The sequence below is a fragment of the Pogoniulus pusillus genome, chromosome 14, assembly GCF_015220805.1.
Source record: "Pogoniulus pusillus isolate bPogPus1 chromosome 14, bPogPus1.pri, whole genome shotgun sequence".
Lineage (NCBI taxonomy): Eukaryota > Metazoa > Chordata > Aves > Piciformes > Lybiidae > Pogoniulus > Pogoniulus pusillus.
This window is the reverse complement of record NC_087277.1, coordinates 15,846,825-15,871,331: the sequence shown is the minus strand read 5'-3', so window position 1 is coordinate 15,871,331 and position 24,507 is coordinate 15,846,825. Positions and strand designations below refer to the sequence as shown.

General features: G+C 41.4%; 1 protein-coding gene across 2 annotated transcripts in view; it reads left to right on the top strand.

Annotated features, from left to right (window-relative positions):
* Positions 1–24,507, top strand: part of COL22A1 (collagen type XXII alpha 1 chain) — a 215,332-nt gene that overhangs the window by 103,441 nt on the left and 87,384 nt on the right. For both annotated transcript variants that reach the window (XM_064154346.1, XM_064154345.1), the window contains exons 13-17: positions 11,017–11,070; positions 12,568–12,621; positions 13,944–13,997; positions 19,239–19,292; positions 21,349–21,393. In XM_064154346.1, the coding sequence (XP_064010416.1) occupies positions 11,017–11,070; positions 12,568–12,621; positions 13,944–13,997; positions 19,239–19,292; positions 21,349–21,393 (261 nt within the window). The remainder of the gene's footprint in view (positions 1–11,016; positions 11,071–12,567; positions 12,622–13,943; positions 13,998–19,238; positions 19,293–21,348; positions 21,394–24,507) is intronic.

The window sequence follows — 24,507 nt, the reverse complement described above, 5'->3', positions numbered from 1 at the left end:
GTTCAATATTGGTTTGTGTATATTTCATTTTATTGTTATTGTTTTCATTAAATCAGATTAGTTTTCCAACTTCTATGTCCCTTATTCCCATTCTTTTTCCCATTGGGAAAGGAAAGAGGTTCATAGGGACCGTCTGTCATTTGTCTAGAGGCTGGCCCAGCCCTGGCTTTTGCTGAAACCTTGAGCTCAGTGCAGGGAAGGTGTTTCAGTGAGATTGCAGGCCTTGTTCAGGTTGTTGTGGTGTCCAGACATAAACACCAACTCCCAGAACTCTTAAATGTCACCTAGGGCTGGTCAGCTGAAGGGTAACCGAGTGCTGAAGGAAGCAGTTAGCAACAGGAGTCTTTGTGCATTGTTATCCAGGTCAGCAGACAGTGCTTTTCCAATGGTCACATCTTGGCAGTGAAAAGATAGGAAGACATCTTCAAGTTTAGAGATACAGCTGAGTCTGAAATTTGAAAAAAATAAAAGCAAACAAAATAAACCCTAAAAGTCAACAACTGTGCCCAGTAATTGGTGCTCATCTCTCTCGGGAATTATTCTTAGCTACTTAGTTACTCAGCCCTTAACCTCTAAGTCCAGCAGTTAAACACTTGTATATTAACACCTCATTTACTTTCTAATGATGTCATACAGCTCACTGGAGTTGCTTATGTCTGTGATTTCTTTTGTGCATCTCTTGATTAAAAGGTGAGATTCATCAATGTTAGTATCTGCCTGTCTCACTCCTAGTATGTTCTGAATGATCTTGCGTATGCCGGCAGTTTCAGTCGGTGTGTTGAGTATTTTTGAGTCTTCTCAACTCTACTCAAAGTACATTCTGCATAGCTAAAGAACTGTGGTTTTATGGAGTATGTTTTCCTAACAATAATTAGAGGGGTTTAGGTAAATGCTGTGTTTTTTCTGTGACCCAGAATAACAGCTGCGGATGGTAATAAACAACTCGAAGCCAGATCACATACTAATTGTGCATCGTGACAGCTTAATTCTCAGCAGAGCAAAAATACTAGTAACTTGTATTTTTTTTTCCCTTACATAAACTTAGAAGACATTTCATTCTTTGCAGCATTGCCCCCTGGCTGGCAGGTACATTGCTGGTATATAATGACATCTACTGGCAAAGAGAAGCTTTCACTGTCTCCAGACTTGGTTCTTCAGATGATTTTTCTGCTAAGATCCACTGGCAATGTGGAAAGGAAGCATGTGTGAAAGATCTGCCAACTGTGAGCTGCTTCTGATAGAAGAGCTGGGGAGAAAAGCCAGATTGCCTTGATTCTGGCATTGACACCTATTTTTCAAATGTGAGATGCTCCTGAGAGTGATATTGCAGCAGATAGGTATAAATTAGATGCCTGATAGGTGGAAAATAAACAAAAGCTTTTCTAGCAGCCTGAAGCATAGACTCTGAACTGGATCATATACCATAATGAATCACAGAGAGCTCAAGCATTACATGGAGCAGGCTGCTACCATTGGTCTGTTGAAGGAATCGTAAATGTTTCCTGCTACACGTTCTCACATCTATCTAGATAAGCAGTCAGATTTCTTCTGTATGCTGATCAAAGCTGTTTCCAGTTGAGTTTCCTTGTTCGTGGCTGAGAAGGTACAGGTGCCCTATTCATGGGCTTTCTGGAGGTGCAGGTTATTGCAGGTGAGCCCATAGTAGCACCATGTTTCATGCTTGCCCAAGTGCAACCCTGGACATATTTAATTGCCTTTATTTGGTCTCTCATTTATTTATTTTTTTTAAGCACTGCCAAGAGATTTTATGTTTCCCACAGTCCTCAAAGCTATTGTCTCTGATTTTGACAGAATGCTGACAGATTTGTGTCTAAGACCCTGCTAGGTTATGAACATTTACATAGTAGGAAGTGCCAGGTGAGGAAAACACTTTTTTTTTTCATTGCAGATGTTTATTTTTCTCAAGAAACAATCTGTGGACTTTTGGTTGTTGAGAATATGATTCATCTGGTGTTTTGAGTGGGTCTGAGTCTCTGTAAGCTCCATTTGTATTTATGGTTCTATATCATTATCTCCATAGGGGATCTTGGCCTTACATTTTCTCCATCTTGTACTTCAGCGATCAAGTAAAATGAGAAGGATGATCATGAGCTTCATAACACACTCTGAGATGAAAGAGACTTAGAAAGCAGCATCACTTTAGTAACAGATACCTGATTGGGCCAAAATGATTTGTAACGTTGGCAAGGACTTCACTGATCATCCTCAGGTTGGCTTGGCAGTCAAGAGAGGTATATCACTGCAAGTTGTAAGTACATGGTGATAATCACAGAATCTTTCAGTTTGGAAAACACTCCTGAGATGAAGTCCAACCATCAACCCTACTCTACAAAGTTCACTCCTAAACCGTATCCCCAAACAACACATCTAAACCACCTTTAAACACATCCCTGGTTGATGACTCAATCATCTCCCTGGGCTGCCTATTCCAATCTGAGGACTTGAGACAGGATGCTCTCTGCAGTTAGGACATGATATTTAAAAAGATGTGAAGAGATATTGTTCATTGCAGGGAGCAATGAGAAGAATAATGATCATTTATTTTTGCAGACTTAACCAGCAGGGAGAGACTGAAATGAACGGGCTTTGCAAGGAGAGAAGAAATCATGGACTAGATGTGGTTAATTTTGAGGAAGAACTTTCTACCTATTTCAGTAAGGCATCAGAATAAATACTAAGGAGTGACTGTGGAATATCAGTAATAGCAGATGATTAAGAGCAGATTGACAAGGGATTTTGAAGTGCTCTGCCATAGTACTCCTCTCCCTGAACGTGCTCTTCTCAGAGCTACTGAAATTTTTGAGGGATATATGGGAGATCTGAAGCACTAGGAACTTCCTGGAAGCAGACTGAAAAGAATTAATAGATTTTTATTGCAAAGCAAAATCATTCACAAGAGCAGAATTATTTTCTGTGTGCTGTTTATAAATGTAAGGATGTAAATTAATCAATGCCATGACACATGACTGTGTTATTTTTCTACTTCAATGAATTCTTTGCCTCTAGCTCTGAGGAAACTGTTTGTCTGGTCCTGGTTTATCTGTCAACCCCAAGCAATACTACAGGCTTGGGGAAGTGTGGCTGGAAAGCTATCTAGCAGAAAGGGACCTGGGGGTTCTAATCAACAAACAACTCAGTGTGAGCAAGCAGTGTGCCCATGCAGCCAAGAAAGCAAATGGCATCCTAGCTTGTGTAAGGAGTGCTGTGTTCATCAGGAGTGGGGAGGTGATTGTCCCCTTGTACTCTGTTCTGTTGAGGCCACACCTCAAGTATTCAGTTTTGGGCACCTCAATACAGTAGAGACGTGGAGGTGCTGAAGCGAGTGCAGAAGAGGTCAGTGAAAATGGTGAAGGGCCTGGAAGATAAATCTTATGAGGAGTGACTGAAGGAGCTGGGGCTGCTTGGTTTGAAAAGGAGGAGGCTGAGGGGAGACCTTGCCACTGTCTACAGCTGCCTGAAAGGACATTGTGGAGAGGTTGGTGCTGGTCTCTTCTTAGAAGTAATTAGTGATAGAACAAGAGGGAATAACCTCCAACTGTGATGGGGTAGGTTTAGACTAAATATTAGGAAAAGAAAATTCACAGAAAGAGTGGTCTGGCATTAGAATGGACTGCTGAGGGAGGTAGTTGAGTTGCCAGCCCTTCAAGTCATTTGGATGTCATGCTTGGGGATATAGAGAAGGGATACCAGCTGGATTTGGTGATCCTGAAGGTCTTTTCCAACCTGAATGTTTCTGTCTTGAGCAATGGCAGATGACAGCAAGGAGTTTGTGCTTTGAGACAGAGAATTTTCCAGAGCAGAGCTGTTATATTTTCACACATTTCGAAGTGTCTAAACAAATGTATCTTTAATTTTGGGACTCTCATGCCCCAGCCATGCAAACAAGTGAAAGTAGAATTTAAGGAACTGCTGGTCCTGTTTCTGAGAATCAAACTCATTACAGTCCAATTTATTTCTCAGGTTATTCCTCTGAGTGGGATTGTGGTACCAGCTGATTACAGTTATCTTCTACCTCCTATTTAGTATGTTCACTCATAAATAGGTCTGCAAAACATTTGCCTGTTCCTTAATTTGAACATTTCAGCAGCTGATCAATCAACTCTTCTAGCTGTTGAACAGAATTGTTTCTAACACAGCAGCTCCTTGTACTCTCCTGAGCTCTGTTTGCTGCAGAGGTAGATGCTTTCTTCAAGTAAGTGCTCCCCTTGGGGCCATCTTGGTTAAAGCTGAACCAGCAGTTCAGTAGTTGTCAAAGGTTCTGACCACAACAGACTCTCAGCAATTACTTACGCAGTGAGTAAAGGAGTGTTGCAGCGAGGATGCCACTAATATGAAGCTTGTGAACAGGGTCTTGAGTGCCAGTGATAGATTTGAACTCTTTAGGACGTTTCCAGGCTATTCTGAACTGTACCTTGATTAGCGTATAGCTGTTTTCCACATCAGTAAGTTCTGATGTATCTTCTGTCCTGTATTGCCAAGTTTATGGGTGACCATGTGCCAAATTAACTGCCACACAGCTGTTTCGCTATTTCAGTGCAAAGATGGAAGTTCAGTTTCCTTCAGTGAAAGATATCTCTTAGTATCCCTGGCAAATTAGGCAGCTGCTCTCCCAGAAAAATACTAGGATTATATGATGAAAAGTCAGAAGCACTCTTCTGGTCTCATGATACAGTCCATTATCTTCATAAGGTTCAAGGGTTCAGACACTCTTGAAAGCCAAGGTTTCCTGAATTTCTCCTTAGAATATACCTTTTGGGAACAACTGACTTCTGTGCAGTGTATTAAATAAAATTTTTGATAGGCTTGCTGAACAAGAAGTGCTTGTAACTCTTATTTGACCAATTGTCTTCATACTGTCTTGGCTTTCTTGGTAGGCTAGCCAAACCTGTAACTTTTACTGACCCCTGTGTACCATGACCTTTCTATTTACTAAATCAGAATATAATACAGAGGACCCAGCAGAGAAGATTTCCTCATTTCTTAGAATGAACTGAACTCCAAGTTGAGATGAATGTCTTATTTTTTATGCAAGAAAAAGATAATGCCAGTTTTGGTGTTGTATTTGCCAAGATATTAGGTTTTAGCATCATTAAGCTAATAGAATCCTACATCTGTATGTTGCAGAATGGAAGTTGTTTGTGCTGCCTTTCTGGTCAGCAGCTTTTGAAAATGGAGCTGGGTGACATGTATTCACTGCAGCTTTGCCTCTCAGTTATCTGCAGATCATCCCCAGCTTTTAATGAAACCTTTTTCTTTGCCTCACTGCTCTGAAAAAAAAGAAGACAAACTCAAAATTTACAATATTTAACAAATAAATATTTACTATGCATGACTGCTGAAAATAAAGTTGTACAATCTTTCAGTTTAACCTTCTCAAGTTGGTAACTCCTGAACAGAAAAGCCTAGAAGAGAAAGATAATACATCTTTCCAGATTATGTGTTTCATTTGAAATGGTCTCAAAAGAGGTCTGTAGACCACACTCAACTTGAAACATTTTTTTTCTTCTTCATTTTTTCTCGTCAAGGAGTGAATAGGTTAGTGTGTAATGATGAATCAGCAGTAGGATACTTGCCCATGGTCTTCTAGTTTATTCTTTGTGAATATCAGGTTGCCAAGTTTAAATGCAGACCAAAGAGCCAGGAGAAAGAAAACTTACAGTTATGGCACTGACCTAAGACACAGGAAATGTGGAGTGAGCTTCTGTCTTTGCTCCCGATGCTATGACTTTCCGTATGTCCTGCGCTCAGTTGTACCTCTGACTCATAACACTTGTGAGATGAAAACAATATCCCAGTTGCTATAACTTCCTTCTCATTTCACAGGGATGCTGTGAAGTTAATTAATGAGGGAGGGAGGGGTGTGTTGATGGTGAAGTGGCAACAGTGCACAGTACAGTTTTGCTTCTCTTTCCATTCCATCTTACCCATTTTGTTGTGTTCCTTTGCAGCTCTTGCTATTTTGTTTCCTGCCTTGAATATAGATCCTCCAGTTTGCGCAGCTGTCAATATACTAAGCGTGTGATTCATGGGGTTCTACTTGGCAGATTTTTGAAGGTCTCCCAGTGACACATTTATTAATGTTTTGAGACAGCATTAGAAATGTTTATTTCTTTTTAGGATTAGAGAAGTGGCACTTTTGTGTTTGGGAGAGAAAATAAGTACAATATATGAAATTGACCTTAGGATGATCTGTCTTCTGCCACCTACTCTGTAAGCTGAAGGAAAAGTCCAGTTATTTACTTGTATTTGACAGGCAAATGAGAATCTAACCATATGTTTTGGACTGATTTTTTTCTCCCATTATTTTTTTGTTTAGTTTGCTCTCATTTCTATTAACATAGGCCACAACCCAGACTTTGAAACAAAATGTATGATTATAGGCCACAGCTGTTCCCAAGTTGGAAGAAATATTTGTAAACTTGGCAGCTGCTTGAGGAGCTGTGAGTGGAGAAAAGCAAAGCATTTAAACTTGAGTAGATTGCTTAAAAACATCACTCAGGGATTATTCCTTTTTGTACGTCTGATGCCTCTCTGTGATCAGGTAACATGGAATTGTTCTGTCTGTGTGTCTTTCCATATACTTGCAGATCCTTTCTTTCTCCATTTTAGATCTCCTTTCAGAGAAATTCTGCAATGAGACTCAATATGGTAAAATCTGTTTTAGTTGCTCCCACTCAATGAAGTGTATTATCTAGCAATTGGTATTATCTGCTTTAGAATTTCATAGTTATCTTCACTGAGCTATGTGAAGACCTACATGAGTTGTAGTTATAATTTGGTCACAGGCCATATACATAACATTCAGGTGACTCTCTGGTGTAGTAACACTTGCTGTGACTCACTGAGGTGGGTTGTTGGAGTGATATACAACAAATTAAGCTGTGTGCACATGGGGAACATGTAGTAGGAGGTAGTTTTGGGGGGTTTTGTTGGTTGTTTTTTGTTTAGTTAGTTTGGTTTTAGTGGTTGGTTTTGTTTGCTTTGTTTTTGTTTTTGTTTTTCCTATTAAAAATAAACAAGAAACCTCAAAACCCAAACCATACTTCATGGCCTTGGATCAGTCACTAACTGAGCTGGCTTGATGTAGTAAACACATGTGACATACCAGGCAGGCATCCTTGCTCATGAATGAGATAACTGCTGAGATACACAAAGCAATGGTGGAACCTGACTGGTTGTGCCTATACCTACCCAGCTTGCCCCTTTGTTTTTAATGCCTTGAAGCCAAAGGATGTTTCTTTATTCTGCACCCCAGTACTACTTCTGCAGCAGCTGAGAGTTGTCTGTGCTCTGAATTTCTTATGATGTGGTATTTCCTTTTGTGCATTGATTCTGGTTAAACCATGGGGCCATGTAAGTCCTGCTTTGGGACCCCCAAGGAAGAACAGAAGTCGTCCTTAGGCCTTGCTCTCTGTTCATTGTGTGGTTCTGTACACTTCCATTAAAAAATTAACATAACCAAAATAAAAAATCTGTCCTTTTTACTGAATTCTGCTTAAAACATTTGGTTTAATGTGACTTATAAACCTTTTCTAACTTGCTTGGATAATTTTTTTTCAGTTCTCTGAGGAATGAAAGAGTTTTCAGAATGATTTGTCAAGTGCTACATCCTCAGAGCTTGCAGTGTTCAGTATTTCAGGAACTTCATAAACCAAGCTGCTGGATTTGTTACTGAACTTCATCACAGGCACAACTATCTACAAGTTTAAGTTTTTGTACTGGCCAGGAAAGCAATAGGTTGCCCCACCTACAGCCTAAAACTACTCCAGAAAGCACAGGATAAGCCTAGGGGAAGCTGCCTTAGAATCTACACTCTGTTGCCCTCCTGAACAATAGTCTCTTCTGCCTTTGCTGCTTCTTCCCAGTTCCCTGGACATCTTGGTCCTTGTTACCTTCCTGTTCTGGTCCAGACATTTTTCCAGAAAGGGACAGCCTTCAAAATTCAGTTATCCATAAAGTATATGGTGGCAGTAGAGATGCATGGCATAAACAGATAGATGTGGTTTACATGTCACCACCAGAATCTCGTTGTACTGAAGCTGGGATGGCAGCCAGCCTGTGGGTATATAATACTATTTTTATCCCTCTCAGTGGCACAACCTGGTCTAGCCTTAGTGAGAGGAATGTAATGGGCTTTTCTTCACTAGGGCTTGGTGCCAGCTGCTGAAGCCTACCCATTTTTCCTCTCTAGTGTCTGGATCTTTCAGCCCAGTGCACTTGCTGACTATGTTGGCTTGGCAGCTATTTCACTGGCCTGTGCTCTCTGATCCTGCTATTTCTCTATTATATTTACATATTTCTTGCAATTTTAAATAGAGCTCTGAAGCATAGTCACTGTCATTTGATATTTATTCATACAGTGTTCAGCAGTGGGACCAAAGCAGGGAACAAAAGAGATGTTGCTGTAATTCAAGTAAATAATTGTAGAATAACTACTGAAAAGTGTAAAATTGGCATTTGAAGAAATATGTAGCTACATGTATGCTGTGTAACCTCTATACACTCTGTGTCAGTCTATGATGTTAGTGCTCGCGTTAGCTGCAAGGTTCAGTTAGCAAGTCAGCTTGCTTGGCAGTGTCTGTTTCCATGTGACTGAATGCACTCCATAGACACACTACAAAAACCCCAAACCAACTCCTCTGGATGGTTTAGATCAGATGGCAGCTTGCCAAATCTAGGTTCGTTTCACAAATATTTCGCCAAGGATCGAGCTAATGAGGGTGTTTATTCTCTTGCTAGCTTTGTTGCAAATGCTTGATTAAAAGCCACTGGCTGTGCAGCAGGAAGATGAAACTAAACATATGTGGCTGGGCGTCCAGTGGGTAGGAACAACAGAGAATGCTCATGAACCTGGAAAGCAGAAAGGACCCAGGAAAACCTGCTGCTTTCTGTTTGAGCTTAACTACTGGAGCTGTAACTTTTCTAGCAAGAACTCTTCTTGCACAATGTCATTTCAGACCCCTACCATCTCTTTTTTTTTTTTTTTTTTTAAGCTGATTTTGTCTTTCTCCAATTGCAACTTCCACTCGCTTTAGAAAGTGGTTTCCAGGATGGATATACTGTCAAAGCCCTTCAATCCACCATTGGTGGAGAGAGAGCTGAACTCTTTTGCTAACCCTGCTTACCTAGCTGAAGGGATTGAGGGGAAGAAACAGATGTCATGTAGTAAAAGGAATAACTGGATTGTTGGAGGTTTTCAATGCCAAGCTGGATAAACTCTGAGCAATTTGGTCTGAATTCCCTGTTGATGATGCTTTGAATGAGAGGTGGGACTTGGAGCTTCACAAGATCCTGTTTAGCATGATGAATACTGTGCATCAAACTTACTGACTGATGCTATGATTAGTTAAGATGTGCCAAGGAGTTGCTCTTTCGTGAGGGAGGGGAGAAAGGGAACTAATTAACCATATTCCTTTACTTTGTGTAGAAAAGATATAAATTTCTCTCACTCATGTTGCACACTTTGCCATGGATCAGTAGTTCCTTCAAGTTTTATCGACCTCATGGAGCAAATGATTTCCTTAAAAATCACATTTGCTATTTGATGACTTTTCTATTTCATTAAGGAGTCATTCAAATACAGCAGATCTAATTTTTACTGCTAGCTGCATTGCAAATTTTAAACAGAATGCTTCATGAAAGTTCAGTTAGCAAGAAATGTGATTATAAAAGTCTCTAATGACTTTAATTTGCATATACGCTATGGATGCTTTCCAGATACTGCCTTGTTTTAACCTTTAAGTGCCAAGTATACTTACAAATAAATAAGGCTGGATTTTGTCTTGCTGCCTGACATTGAAGGGAACCTTACCCTAGGAATACATCCATCTAAGTCTGCTGAACTACTCATGCAAGAAAAAAACAAAAACCAGTGAACCAAAACAATAGAACTCCCCCACAAACAAACAAACAAACAAAAATCCCTAAAAAAATCCCCAAAAACCAAAGCAAAACATCCCCCCCCAAAAAACAACCCAATGAAGAAACAAAACCAACCAACCAAACAAAAACATGACAATGAAGACTGAAAGTGGTAGAATTTGGCCTGAGTTTACCTAAATATGTAGACTGTCTATGTATGTTTACAGGCAGCTTTGTTCTTTCAACCAAATTATTGTGTATCATTAGATTTTAACAAAAACACAGGGACAAAAATCTATCAGTTGCTTAGCTCTGCTTTATGGCATGTCATTTGCCATTTGCCAGCAGTGCTTGTGGCTTTACATCCAACAAATGAATGTCCACTCTTGCAGATAGCAGAGGAACTAGTGACAGGCTATTGGAGGACTCATGCCAACACCTCTTTTTAAAATACAGCAATGCTAGACCCTGGGTGCTATCAATCAGAGCAAAAATGTACAGGACAGATATAGGCAGGCTGCTGAGTCATGACCAAGTATCCTGTGGCAGCAGGTATAATTCTGCTCCCCTCAGAGCTCAGGCTGAAACCTTCTCCGAATCTCTGGTAAAACTATTGACTATGAGAAATCCTTATTGATACGTTCTGAATGGAGTAGCTTCCAAAATTACATTTTGGCCTACTATGAGCAGGTAAAATGGAAAAAAAATCCCACATTTGTGTTTTAAAAAACAATTCCATGCCATTGGAAATTTGGTATGACACTAGCTTGGCCATGGCAAATTTTGAGACCCTATAGTTTGAAATGTGTCAACAGGAGAGTTTCTCAGAGAAATGTTTCTATGCTTCAAATACTTTTATTTGACAAGGATAGATCCTTAGTCTTGTTCTTGGGAAAAAAAAAGACTGGTTCTGGATGGCATTTACAAAAAAGAGGAAGACACTTGAGTGGAAGACTGAAAGTTAAACTATTCAAATGTGGGCAAGTTGCAGGTAACTGAGAACATCATCTCAGCAAGGCATAGAAGTTGACCTCAATGCCCAACAGATGATAACTGTGCCATCTAAAATGAACAAATATAGCACAGAATGCTATGGCATTTCATATAGTGTGTTTTTTTCCATTGTTTTTTTAGGGTGAAGAAGGTCCACCTGGCTTTCCTGGACTGAAAGGGGATAAAGGAGAAAAAGTAAGTCTGGGTCATAATCATACAGTGAAGAGTTAAATTTAAACTGTTGTGGAAGGCTAACGAATGTGGGTCACCTTTGAAGTCTTTTGTTTTACCTCTGTATCATTTATGCTTACAAAGTACTAAGAAAAAGGAGACTATGCAGTTGCACTGTTTTTCAGTGAGGTTCACCTTAGAACCTATTGACAATACTGAGCCATACTGGACACATTTAGAGATCTCAAGAGAGTGGCTTGGTCTAAACTTTGTAAAACTCCAAAACAGAGTAGAAGAGTGAAACAGGATAGAAACTCAGTGTTGGTGCCTCCATATCCAGAAACAGCAGTACTTCTTCAATATGACACATGGAAAGCCAAAGATTATTAAACCTTTTGCTGCACTGAATGTAACTTCTGGACTGAGATGGTCTTTAGCTGCTTCTCAAAATCTTTGAAAAATAAAAAAATACCCTGCTCCAGGTTTGCTCTCTTGACTTGTATTTACTTTAGACACGTTTTTCAGATGTGCCTTAAACAACATTTATGGAAGGGAATTTAAACTTTCTCCATCTTTTGTCAAACAGTGACTGTTTGAGACTGCAAGGTGAGTTTCCCCTCCAAGTGATACACAGCAAGCCAGATTAGTTTAAGCAGAGCCCACAGCAACAGTTTGTGATGCACGTATCTGTTTCTCATTTGAGCCATTATTCACAGTGCACTTGAAAAGAAACTGCTGCAGTGCCTGGAAATAAAAACACTGAGCCACTTCCTCAGCATGTATATTTGACGTTCTTGTTGCGTGTCTGTTCTCTTTCCATTCTCCATTTGTTCTTTAAATTGCCAGCTGCATGCAGCAAAAGTGCCTTTTCTCTGTTTCAGTCACTCTTAGCTGTGGTGCTGCCAGCCTCAACACATATATATTCCCAGCTGTCCCGATGCATAAGAAGATTTAAAAAGTGGTGTCTGGTTTTCTGTTCCATTGTTTTCCATGGTTTTGCACATTCACAGCTCTGAGACTCTCTCCCTGGTTGCCTAGATAGTTTCTGAGGGATGTTTGAGGTTTTTTCTGTTTATTTGTAGGCTTCCTACTTACATGCATTATAGCTGTGCTCATGAGCTTTGGGATGGATGCTGCACAAGCAAGGAGTAAAACAACAAATAATTAATTTAACAAAAATGAGTGTTCAGTCACAAACCAGCAATTTTTTAGATGATGGAATGATAGACAGAAAGGCTGAGAGGAGGTGATATTAAGATAATGCAATTGTTACATGTCTAATTATCTGCAGAGCTTTTGTGTCAGTCTATTCTTAAATGAGTTAAGTGGCCAAGAGTGCCTAGTTTCTCATTAACAGCTCATCAACTGGGCATAGTGTGTTAATGTCAGCAGCAGCTCCTCTAGAGACTGTAAATAATAAATGTTTGTGTTGAAATAATTCTTCTCATTCCTTATTCTTGCCTTGTCCCTGCACTTGCAATGGGTGTTAATATTCTGCTGATGACAGTTCTGTTGTTGCAGGGGTCCCTGGGCTCACCTGGCTTCCCTGGGAAGGATGGAGCAAAAGGAGAAGCTGTAAGCCTTTTTGTTCCTCCTATGTAATCCTTGCCTTTCAGTGCAAGGCAGTCAGTGGAAATCAATCTGTATTGAGTAGAACATGTCTTGGGGATTTGTACGGCCATTTTAGGAGCTGTAGAAATAAATTGCAGGAGGTTAATAGCCCCAGCACTCTCTCTTGCATGTTTTCAGCAATGGCAGGTGTTGTATGGATTAGCCATCCTGAGAGGTTCCTGAGGCAGCTCTGATATGATTCATTAAGATGGGAAAGGGGACAGTCATGGCAGCCTGTGGTTTGGGACCTGCTTCTGTGGCTGTGTTGGTTAATAGCTGCAGATGCAGACCTTAGCCATTTGTTTTAAGTCTGCCAAAGAGTCATAGGCTAGCAGAGATGGCAGGGAGTGCAGGGAACCATCCTGTGCTTGCACAACAGACAGAGGTGAGAGAAATAGATGTGTCACATAGAAGGAAGGACCTGAATTCCTCTAGTGTACTGCTAAAAGCAAAGGAAGAGAAGCATGGTATGCTCAAAGAAGGATGAAGCATACTAAATATTGCCTTTAAGAGGAGTACAGTTGAAGCATAGAACCACAAATATGTTTTCCATAATCTTGTGTGTGTTTAAGAACTTTGCCCTGCTTGATCACCATTTCTTTAAATTATCTTTATTTTGATAGTGGACCTTTATCATCATTTACTGTCCTTTTGTGACAGTCATTTGCTAGCAACTGGAGGAACCTGGGGAGAGGACTCATTGGAAGGTCAGGCAAATGCAAAAGTAGCGATACATAGCAGAAAAGCTTTTTTTCCCCTGTTACATCTTGTTACTGCATTGTGCCATACTTGTCCCATTTCAGAAAAGCTGACAATTTTCCAAAAGAGCTTCCAGAACTGATGCAACTTTATCATGTCACACATGGCAGTGACAGATTGCCTAGTGACATACTTGGACTTACAGAGTTTTTGCAGGAATTGTTTGTTGCACTTCAAGGTGACTATTCAAGATCAAATATATTATTTTTTCTCTAGGGAATTATGATTGTAAATTGTAGTTGGTGCAAGCTGTTTGCAACATAGGGAACTCAATTCATGCTACTCATGTAGTGGCTTTAAAGACCAGATGAATAGATGCTTCAGTTTTGGAGTTTTCTCTTTTTCTGCTTTCATTTTTGTGAAGAAAGTGCACCACAGACTTTCAGATCTCTGGATAGTGATGCTCAGAACTATAGATTTTGAACAGAGCTTCCATTTCTTAGGCTGTGTGTATGACTGCTTTGAGCCATAGTAGACATTATAGACAAAAGATTTGCATTGACCACTGATATTGCTCTTACTTCCAGGGTAAACCAGGACAGCCAGGAGCATTTGGGCTGCCTGGGCCAGCAGGTCCAAAGGTAAGCTTTCCGTTTCTTTATGTGGAAAGGTTTGTGGGTTTGTTTGTTTGGGGTTTTTTTGTGGGTGTTTGGGTTTTGTTTGTTTTGGTTTTTTTTCTCCACTAACTTTTTGTATCTGTGAATTGCCTGAATTACTTTTTGTTTATGACTTTCAATATTCTCACTAGTGAATAAAGAAACTCAAAATGCTGACATATCATCAGCTAGGCCAGATATGTAAAAAGAAACAACAACAGCATAGAGAGAGGAGGTGAAAGGAACATTTCTTCAGTAAGCCTTCACAACACTGAAAAAGGCACTGGTGAGAATCATTATCCATACCCTGTGACTGGAGGCAGGAGGGAAAATCTGACTGATCCTTGCCTGGTTGCCTCTGTCTATTTTGGGAGCTTGAGTTTTGCAGCAGTGGACAGTGGCAGAGTGACACAGAATGTGAGCTAGACTCTGTCCCATTGATCACAACTCTCTGACTTCTTTCCTTTAACCAGTTCCCAATCCAGATCATCCAGACCACACCTCCTTAGTTTAGGTATGAGTATGCTGTGAGAGATGGTGTCAAATGCTTTACTGAAATCATAGAATCATAGAATGTCAGGGGCTGGAAGTGACACCAAAAGATCATCTGGTCCAACCCTCATGCCAGAGCAGGATCACCTATACCGGGTCACACAGGAACATGTCCAGTCAGGCCTTGAACATCTCCAGAGAGGGAGACTCCACAACTCCCCTGGGCAGCCTATTCAATGTTCCATCACCCTCACAGTGAAAAAATTCCTCCTCATGATTAAATGAATCTTTCTATGCCTCAATTTCCACCCATTGCCCCTTGTCCTGTCATCAAGCATCACTGAGAAGAGCCTGGCTCCATCCTTCTGGCACTCACCCTTTACATTTTTACAAACATTGATGAGGTCACCTCTCCATCTCTTATTCTCCAAGGTAAAGAGTCTCAGCTCCTTCAGTCTCTCCTCGTAAGAGAGATGTTTCATTCCCTTAATTATCTTTGTGGCTCTGCGCTGGAATCTCTCAAGCAGTTCTATGTCTCTCTTGAACTAGGGGGCCCAGAACTGGACACAGTACTCCAGATATGGCCTCACCAGGGCAGAGCAGAGGGGCAGGAGAACTTCTCTTGATCTACTAAGCACAACCCTTCTAATACACCTGAGAATGGCATTGCCCCTCCTGAGCATGAGAGCACATTTCTGGCTCATGTTCAACCTCCCATCCACTAGGACCCCCCAGATCCTTTTCCTCTTTGCTGCCTTCCAACAGGTCAGTCCCCAACCTATACTGGGTTGTTCTTTCCCAGCTGCAAAACTCTACACTTGCCCTTGTTGAATTTCATTAATTTCTTCCTGCCCATCCCTCCAGCCTGTCCAAGTCTCATTGAGTGGCAGCACAGCCTTCTGATATGGCAGCCACTCCATGCAGTTTGGTGTCATCAGCAAACTTGCTGACAGTGCACTCTATGCCCTCATGCAGGTAAAGCACATCCACTGCTCTTCCATCATCCATCCACCATCATAGAAGGTTATCAGGTTGTTCAAACATTACTTCCCCTTTGTAAAACCATGCTGACTGCTCCAAATGACCTTCTTGTCCTTGATATGGCTAAGCACAGCACTGAGGATAAGCCACTCCATTATCTTTCTGAGGACAAAGGCGAGGCTGACTGGTCTATAGTTACCTGGGTCCTTCTTCTTACCCTTTTTGAAGTGACTTTTGCCCTTCTCTAATCCCCAGGCTGTACCTGGTCATCTAAACCTCTCATGAGTTCACAGATGCCTTTGTCACAGAGTAACAGAATGTTAGAGGTTGGAAGGGACTTTGAAAAAGTCATCCAGTCCAACCCCCTCTATTGTCCTGCAACAGGAATTAAGTACCTGAATACCTTTCTAGGTGCAGTCCTGGTTGTCAGTTAGCTCCATCTAAGGGAACACTAGGAAGAAGTCCATTTGTAGTTGTCCTGTGTTTCTCAGTTATGGAGAGGTACTTTCTCCAAAATGTTCATGATTTCCTGAAGTCTTATTGGGAAAGTAAGGGAAATAATGATGTGTTTGTGGAGTATCAGAACTCTTGACAGCCATCCCGCTGTTCTCTGCAGGAGTCTTACTGCTTTCAGCAGCACAAAAAGGGGTTGATTGTGGAAGCTGCATGGAAGCATGCTCAACAGTGAATAAATGACAGGTGTAAAAAGGGCTGGACTGAGCTGAGTAATGGCACTCTGGATATCATTTTGCCCTTCAGTGGGATTTGAAATGGATGACATGAACTTGAGTTATGCCTGTCAACTGCATCTCTACTATCATAAATACATACATACATACATACATATTTTCTGTCTGTCCTGCATGTTTCCTGTAGAGGCAGTACAGACCAGTAGGCTGTAGGATGCTCCTTGTGGTTTAAAGTTCTTCAATCTTGCTTTGCAAAGCATGTAAAATCAAATTAAACTGAGTCATCTATGTTTACCTTCAGAAGGGCCTGATCCTGCAAAATGCTCTATATTTCCTACCAAGTTACATAGGTGCTGGTGAGGCTGAACCTGAAGATGTCTGACTAGACAGTACCAAGTGCTCTGAAGAAAGAGGTGTGCTTGGCTACCCTCTTCCTCTCAGTTACAGTAGCTAAAAAGTTGTGTGCTTTCAGTCCCTTTTTACTTCAGTGGTTATGCTGGCTATATGCATTGTCCTTGAGCTGAATTCTAGTCTGAGCTATTTTAAGTAACTCTGATTTTGCTGACAGAGCTTTAAAGTCTAAAACATGAATCTGCACTCCTTTACTCCTGGCATAAAGCCCAATCACCTTGCTGGTGTGCAATGGGTTGTGTAGAAATAGGCAGAGGTAGAGTAATCAGAAAGGTCACATCTCCAATTACTGTTGTAATGATTTTTAATTATTTTGTCTTTTGCCAGATCACTTATTTAATTTAAAATCATCAGTATCAATGCAGTGTCTCAGGGCTCTGTCTATAGAGAACTATCTTGCAATTTCTCTGGTGGGTTGAGATGCAGTCCTGGGCTCAATCCATCTTCATTTGCATTGAGCCAAGCAAGTGCAGTGCTCACTCAAGCAACTGTACGTGCACCTCAGGAAATTCAGCCCTCTCTTTATCTGCTTGGCTGAGGGACTTGCAGCCTTTTGCCTCAGAGGGAAGTACTAGCGCTTTCTTTTAAGAAAGTGCCTTGCAGCTTTTACAGACCTCATTAAATGTGTGAAGCTTCCAGTAGCACAGAAAAAGGTCCTGCAGACTTCTGGTAATAAGACTTAAATTCACAGAGGTACCGTAATGGATGATGAGCTCGTTAGGGTGCATGTATGGGTTACAGGAATGAAATGGCCTCAGTATGTCTTCTCCAGCTTTACTGCTTTTGCTGCTCTGTGAAGTCTCCAGGGGAGATTGTTCTTAGGTCAGTATCTTAACTCTAAAGATGTGTAGAGGTTTTGGTGTTTGGTTTGTTTTTCTTTTTCATCAAACTTGGTAGGCAAACTTTTTGTGTACCACGAAGAGTGTGTGGTCTTTCTGGTTACAAGCTGGTGGAGTGAAAGAAGAGCTGGTAGAGAAAGAGAAGTCAGTGTTGTGCCTTATCAGTATTGGAGATTATGGTTATAGAGTATGCCATGGTGGTCTGAGATGACAAGAAACATCCCCACCGGTCAGTGGAGAAAGCTCCCATATAAATATGTGGGACCTACTAGTTTCATTTAAATAGAGTAGGTGGGTTCAGAAAAAAAAAAGGCCATCAGTCAGGAATCTCAGTGTATATTACACCAGTGAAACAAAGCTAGAATTTTTGAGATCAGGCACTGCAGCAAATAGTCAACCTTTTCCTTCTTTTTTTCTGTATTTGAAATCAAGGTTAAAGAGATTTTTCATGGCTGTCTTAGCTATGGCACTGACATAGCTACAGCATTACCATCTGAACTGACAGTTATCTGCACTTGATAGAAAAAACAGAGGGACAGAGGAAAAAAAATATGCCTTTGAAATATAAAGTATTAGGTAAGAGCTTCATTTTGACAAATTTCTTTTCTTTTCTTTTTTTTTTTTTTTTTTTTTTTTTTTGGCTTCAGCTGTCAAAGGTCTCACACTTCTCTGGTTTACCAGACATGATCTCAGCACAGGCCTTGAGGGGAACCAGCAAGTTTTCTCATTCAGACAAACCCAGTTTTTCTAGATGTAACTTTTGCAGAGTGTTACAACCATGGTTTTTGTAATGATACTGAGTTGGACTTTGATAATTTGGACAACTTTTATCGGGCTTTTGTTTCTGTAGGGGCTTTGTCTATAATAGTAGCATTTTTGTGTAGGCTGAAGGGACAGATTTAAGTACATGCCTGCTGCTTTCCCTCTGCTATTAGGGGACCTGCTTCCTGACCTTGCAGAGGTCCTCAGGTGCCTGATAGTGTAGAGATCCCAGAGCCATCTTTGCTAGTGCTTAAACCCAGCTCTTGTTGATCTGTTTGTGAATCACAGTCACAACCTCTGAGTTTGTCATACAGTTTCCTTTCATACAGGTCCAGCCATTTTTTTTGCAACTGGCCCAATAAACCTACAAGCTTTAAGGCACACCTTTGTCTTCTTAAAGATAAAATGCCTACCTTTTGTAGTCATTATAAGGCATGCAAAATCACACAATGTTAGTGCTCTTCAGTGGAGTTTACCTTCTCCAAGATGAGAGCGTGCAATAAACTGAAGGACTGCTGAAATGTAGCTGATCCTCTTGCATCTTTCCCACTTATGCTGAAAATAAACACTGGAGAATGTAGCTCTGATGTTTCTTTCAATTTACTCTTTAAAATACATAATAAGTCTGTCACTCATTTGTGCTGGTATGTAGCCTTCCCTGCAGTGTTTGACCAATGTATACCTGTGCTTTGTTTCACCAACACCGTGTTCAGCATCCAAGACACAGTTCTGTACACAACAGGCAGACAATAACTGACATTGCCAAAACTTCTGAAATACCTGGAAAAGAACTTGCATGGGATATTTTGTAGAGCAAAATTGGAAGTTGAAGGCAAAATGTACTGATGTCTGAGTGCTGGAGACAGGAAAAAACATTGTGATTTCACTTTGGATAAGTGTCTGGAGAGTCAGACACTACTCTTTATAGTGCCTCAACAATCTCCTGTGAGCCCAGGAGTGCAGCTTACATTTCTGAGTAACTGATTTTATATTCTTCATCTTTCATGTGAAACAGTTTCTAGTATTTTAACTGTATCTCAATTCCTTCCCAGGGATCTGAGGGAAAACAGGGTCCTCCAGGAATTAAAGGCTATGTAGGTGCACCGGTAAGTTGTGGCTTTTGTTACATTTTGAATGCACACAAAATTCTCTACATTTTGAGTGTGTTTTGCCCACCTGTCTTTCAGGGGTTTGATGGTTGGGTTTTTTTTTGTTTGTTTGTTTTTAATCAAGCTGTATAGGATATGCCTGACCATTTACCAGTACTGTGTTCAAATAGTTACATTTTCTTCACTACATTGAGTTTCTTCTGATTTCTTAGAACAAGGACAGGCCTGTAGCCAGTAGAGAGATGTCAGTAGACATGATTACTTAGATAACAGCTGGTGATTTTGTGATGCCTTCACTGTAATGTAATTTCTCTGGCCTGTGTTGATGCACCATTTCTGTGGCGCTCAAAAACTTCATCATAGCACCACCAGAAAAACTCCACCTCTCAGCAAGTTTCCAATCAAATTTCCAAAACTGTCAGGGCTCAGGGGACAAACCTGCCCGGAATAAACAGCCAGAAAGACCAAAATAAATCAGATGCTGTCAAGCAACATCTCTATTTTGTGGTCTCACCTTGGTAATTATGTAGTCAGCCTTTAAGCTGATGTTGTAAAGACTGATTGGATTTTCTGAGGTTTAATGACCTGACTATACATCGGTGCATTTTAGTGGCATACCAGATGTGCTCATGCACTAAAAGACTTCCTTGCACCAGGCAAGGATGTGCTTAGAACTCACTAAAAGGGGCCCTATGTGTTCAAAAGGGTTTGGGCACTTTTGTCTTTGCCCAAGTGCATGCTGTTGTCCTGTATGATCTAAGGCTGAATTGTATTAGGCTTGAAGACAAATTAATTTAGGGGTAGCATTACCTTCCTTGTAATAGCCTCATGCAATATTAACAAAATAAATGGACAAAGCTGCTCTTTGAGTCACCTTTTTATGCAAGAAGCAAAGCACTCACATGTGGTACACTGTTTTCAAAGGTCTTAGCCATTTCTTTTTTAAGATTGACACAGCTTTGGTGAGAAACAAGACATTAATCATCTACTCAGTCTACCTGAGTGGCCCATATTTATTAGTGCATTAAAGGAGTCACATTTTTAAACTTCATGCAATTTGCTTTTTGGAAATAATGGCACTATTGCATTAAAGTGTGCAAAGCTGTGCAGGCTCAGTCTAGATTGTTGGGAATGGACAGAGCTGTGCAGTTTGCTTACAGTCAACTATGAGCAGAAATCTGAAGATCTTAAAACATTATCTAAATTATCCTGTGGGTCAAACCCAGACATGCAGTTCTCAGAAACCTGGACATAAGCCTCCAGTAGGGTGTAAAGAAAATTGAAGTTTAAATAAAAGTGTGTTATTAGATGAAGAAGCATTCTAAGTTGAGGCATTTTTACAGAAGTCGCTACTGGCTGAGTGTATTTGTCTGTTCGTACCCAGTAGATGGTTCCTCAGTTGCTCTAATCAAGCTAAAACACAAGGTGCTTCCTGTGCCACGGGAGGTGCAAACTGTTCCTGCCCATTGAGTCAATGGGCTGTATTAGCATTGCTGTCTCATCAGACTAAGCCTCAGCAAATGGTTCTACCTGTGAGGACATGAATTACACAGTCTGGATGAATGCTGACATTGGATTTACGGCACGAAAATGTGCTTGGGTCTCCAGGACAGGGATTATCCAGCATTTGACCATTCTCAGAGACACCTGCTTTCTGCCTAGCTGCTGCATCCAAAACCACCATTTTTGCTTGTTTATGTAAGAGATTTTTTCCATCCTCATTGTTTACAAGCAACACAAAAACTGCAGAGCACTGGTTGGTTTCCAGACCATCTGCAGTTGTGGTGAGCTCTCTGTCCCTCTACACTGCTCTTGGCAGGAAGGTCATGTATCTGTGAGCAATATTATGTTACAAACATTCTTGAGCCCATAGGTCATGCCTGCCCTGTGAGTCTGCTTACACTGTCCTTCTGGCCAACTTTGAGGACTGGCAACATCAAAAATGTCCTTGAAGTTCACTTGCATAGGTTATGCAAGCATGTACAGTGTTTTGGTGAACTAGAAAAGTGTTCCTCTGCTTGGACTAAGCTTTACATTCTCTTTCTCTTTTTAGGGTCTACAAGGAGAAAGAGGAGAAAAGGGAACACGGGGAGACAAGGTATTCCTGCTGCATGCTAGGAAAAGCCAGGCTGCTCTTTGTCTTTGCTTCTTAGGTGGAATGAGCTGACAAGTTAGCAGCTCTAGGGGATTGATGATGGAGTTTCTTCATTGTGTTGTACATCCCAGTGTTGTCTGGGAATAACTTCCCTTGGGGGTTCTTCAAATATATCAGTAGGAAAAGGAAGATCAGGGAAGGTGTGGGGCCACTGCTGAATGAGGAGGCAGCCCTGATAACTGAGGATGCAGAGAAGGCAGAGTTGCTGAATGCCTTATTTGCTTCAGTTTTTACACCTAAGGCTGAACTCCCCTGTGTACTCCAGACCCTGGATGAAGAAGAAGAAGACTGGAGGAGGGAATATTCCCTACTAGTCAGTATAGACTGGGTTAGAGATCAGTTGCACAAATTGAACATTCACAAGTCCATGGGCCCTGATGGGATGTACCCAAGGGTGCTGAAAGAACTGGCTGAGGTTATTGCTCTGCCACTCTCCATCATTTTTGCCAAATCATGGCAGACAGGAGAGTGCCTGAGGACTGGAAGAGAGCCAATGGCACTCCAGTTTTCAAAAAGGGCAAGAAAGAGGTTACAGGGAGCTACCAATCAGTCAGCCTCACCTCCATCCCTGGAAAAATGATGGAGTGGCTCCTTCTGGAGGGCATCTAAAGGCACTTGGAAGAGAGGAAGGTTATCAGGATTAGTCAGCATGGATTTACCAAGGGGAAATGATGCTTGACTAACCTGATAGCATTCTATGATGACATAACTGAATGGGTAGATTCAGGAAGACCAGTACCAGACCAAAGGCCTTTGACACTGTCTTTCATGACATCCTAGTGAGCAAGCTCAGGAAGTGTGGGATGGAAGAGCAGACAGTGAGGTAGGTTAGGAACTGGTTACAAGATAGAGTTCGAAGAGTGATGATCAATGCTGCTAGGTCCAGCCGGAGAGCTGTAACTAGTGCAGTTCCCAATGGATCAGTGCTGGGTCTGGTGCTGTTCAGCATCTTCATCAATGACATTGATGAGGGGACAGACAGATAGACAGACAAAGTCTGCTCAGCAAGTTTGCTGATGATATCGAACAGGAAGGCTTGGCTGATGCAGCTGAAGTGAGACTTGGACAGACTGGAGAGCTGGGCAAAGAGGAACCAAATGAGGTTCAACAAGGACAAGTGCAGAGTCCTGCATCTGAGGAGGAATAATAAACTACACCAGTACAGGTTGGGAAGTGACCTGCTGGAGAGCAGCCCTGTGGATAGGAACCTGGGAGTGCTGGTGGACCACTGCTTGCTGCTTGACTGTGTCTACATCCATCATTTCCCCATCTCTCTTGAGTTGTTCAGGTTATTCCAGTTTCTGTGTTTCTTTCATTTCCCATTATCATAAGCTCGATTTTTAATGAATATCAGACAGTTTATCTGTTAAAGTTTTCATGCAATTGATGCTGCTTCTCACTTCTCTGCCACTTTACACAGCACAGAACTCACTGGTTCACTAAGGAGGCCAAGTACCTCTGCTACCTGTAATAAGCATTGCTTGTTATGTGCAGAGACACCCCAGAGGTGCCCACACTTGTGCTGCAGGCCTGTGAAATGTTACTCAAGGCTTCCCAGAAATGCCTCTAAAATTTCATTTTCCTGCTTCTGTCAGGAGAAGCAGGTACTGAATCCTGCCCTGACAAGGATTGGAAGATGGGGCATCACTAGGCTCAGCTGGACCCAAGTCACCTCTTTTCTCACGCAGGCAAAACAGGCACCATGGTCTGTCTTGCAGCCCTGAGCAGTGTCTTGTCCTGCCTATGTCTCCAGATGGTTCTGGAAGAGGAATATGTTGGTGCTGGTCCAGCAGCTTTGCCTGTGTTCAGACTGCCTTTAGTGATATCTGCCTGTATGTGTTTGTGCAAGGGGGGGGGAGTTAATTAGCTTGCTGAAACAGCCTTGTTCCTATTTCTTGCTGTCCATCTCCTGCTGCAGAGGAAACCCAGAGTTTACACCATGCTTTTGCCTGCTGGGGAACATTATCAGTAAACCCTTAATGTGAGATACTGAGTTTTGCTTTTCCATGTGTTAAGGTATCCATTCCGGTGTCCATTTTGTGGTTTATGATGAAGTAGCCATGACCATGGTTTGTATTATCTGTCCTTAACTGCTGCAGCTAGAGGAAAAGGCTGAATCATACTTTATCTTTCTTATGCCTTAGCCCATTGCAGGACTGGGTTAGTGTGTTATGTCTAGCCAGTGCCTCCACTACTTTTCTGGAGGCAAAGTTGTTTAATCAACTGGAATAGTTGGCTCCTAGAAGAAAATCTATATTTCTGACATCACTAGGATGGAAGAGGAAGTTGGAGCTGTGTGTGGGCAGGCAGTAGACTAAGCTAGAGGAAGATTAAAGTGAGGAAGAAATTAATTGAGTTTTATTTCATTCAAAGAATATGCGCAATTAGAGCTCCCTCTCTCTTACTTTTTTTTTTCCTTCCTCATGAAGCAGACAAATCTGTGCTACAACAGTTGTACTTTGCCTTTTTCCAGGCTTTAATGTGTGGCCTCAGGGCACCCACTGCCATTACTTTAACATCTACCACTCAGCACTACTGTGAAAACAGTGGGCGTAAATTCAGCAAGCCAAATATTTTGTCTGCTCTTCAGTCTGTAACTTGAGCACTGACACCTACGCAACCTGTGCTGCTTTGTGCCTGAGGAGAGAGCAGTGTTTATTACATCAGATGAGAGCACTACTGCATGCACTGAACATTATTGGCCTACTGAAACTGCACCGTAGTACCACAGAAAGACAAAATATCCCATAATATGTCTTGCTGCTATATTCTTGTGTCCTGGGACCTCAGGCACAAGTGTTGAGGTTTCCACAGTGAGATTCCCACATCCAGTAGCATAGCTTATGTCCAAACTTCAGGAGAACCACTGCACAACCTGAGTGATGTCTCATGTCCTTTTGCACCCTGTGGGCTCATTGTAGACCCCAGGACAGACTCCAGAGATAAGTCTGATGCAATTCCCTGCCAACATAACCCAAATGTGATACCTGGCATGTTAATTTAGGCATGTACAGGCATTTAGCATGATGAGGGACATTGCTTGTCTGTTGTATTGTA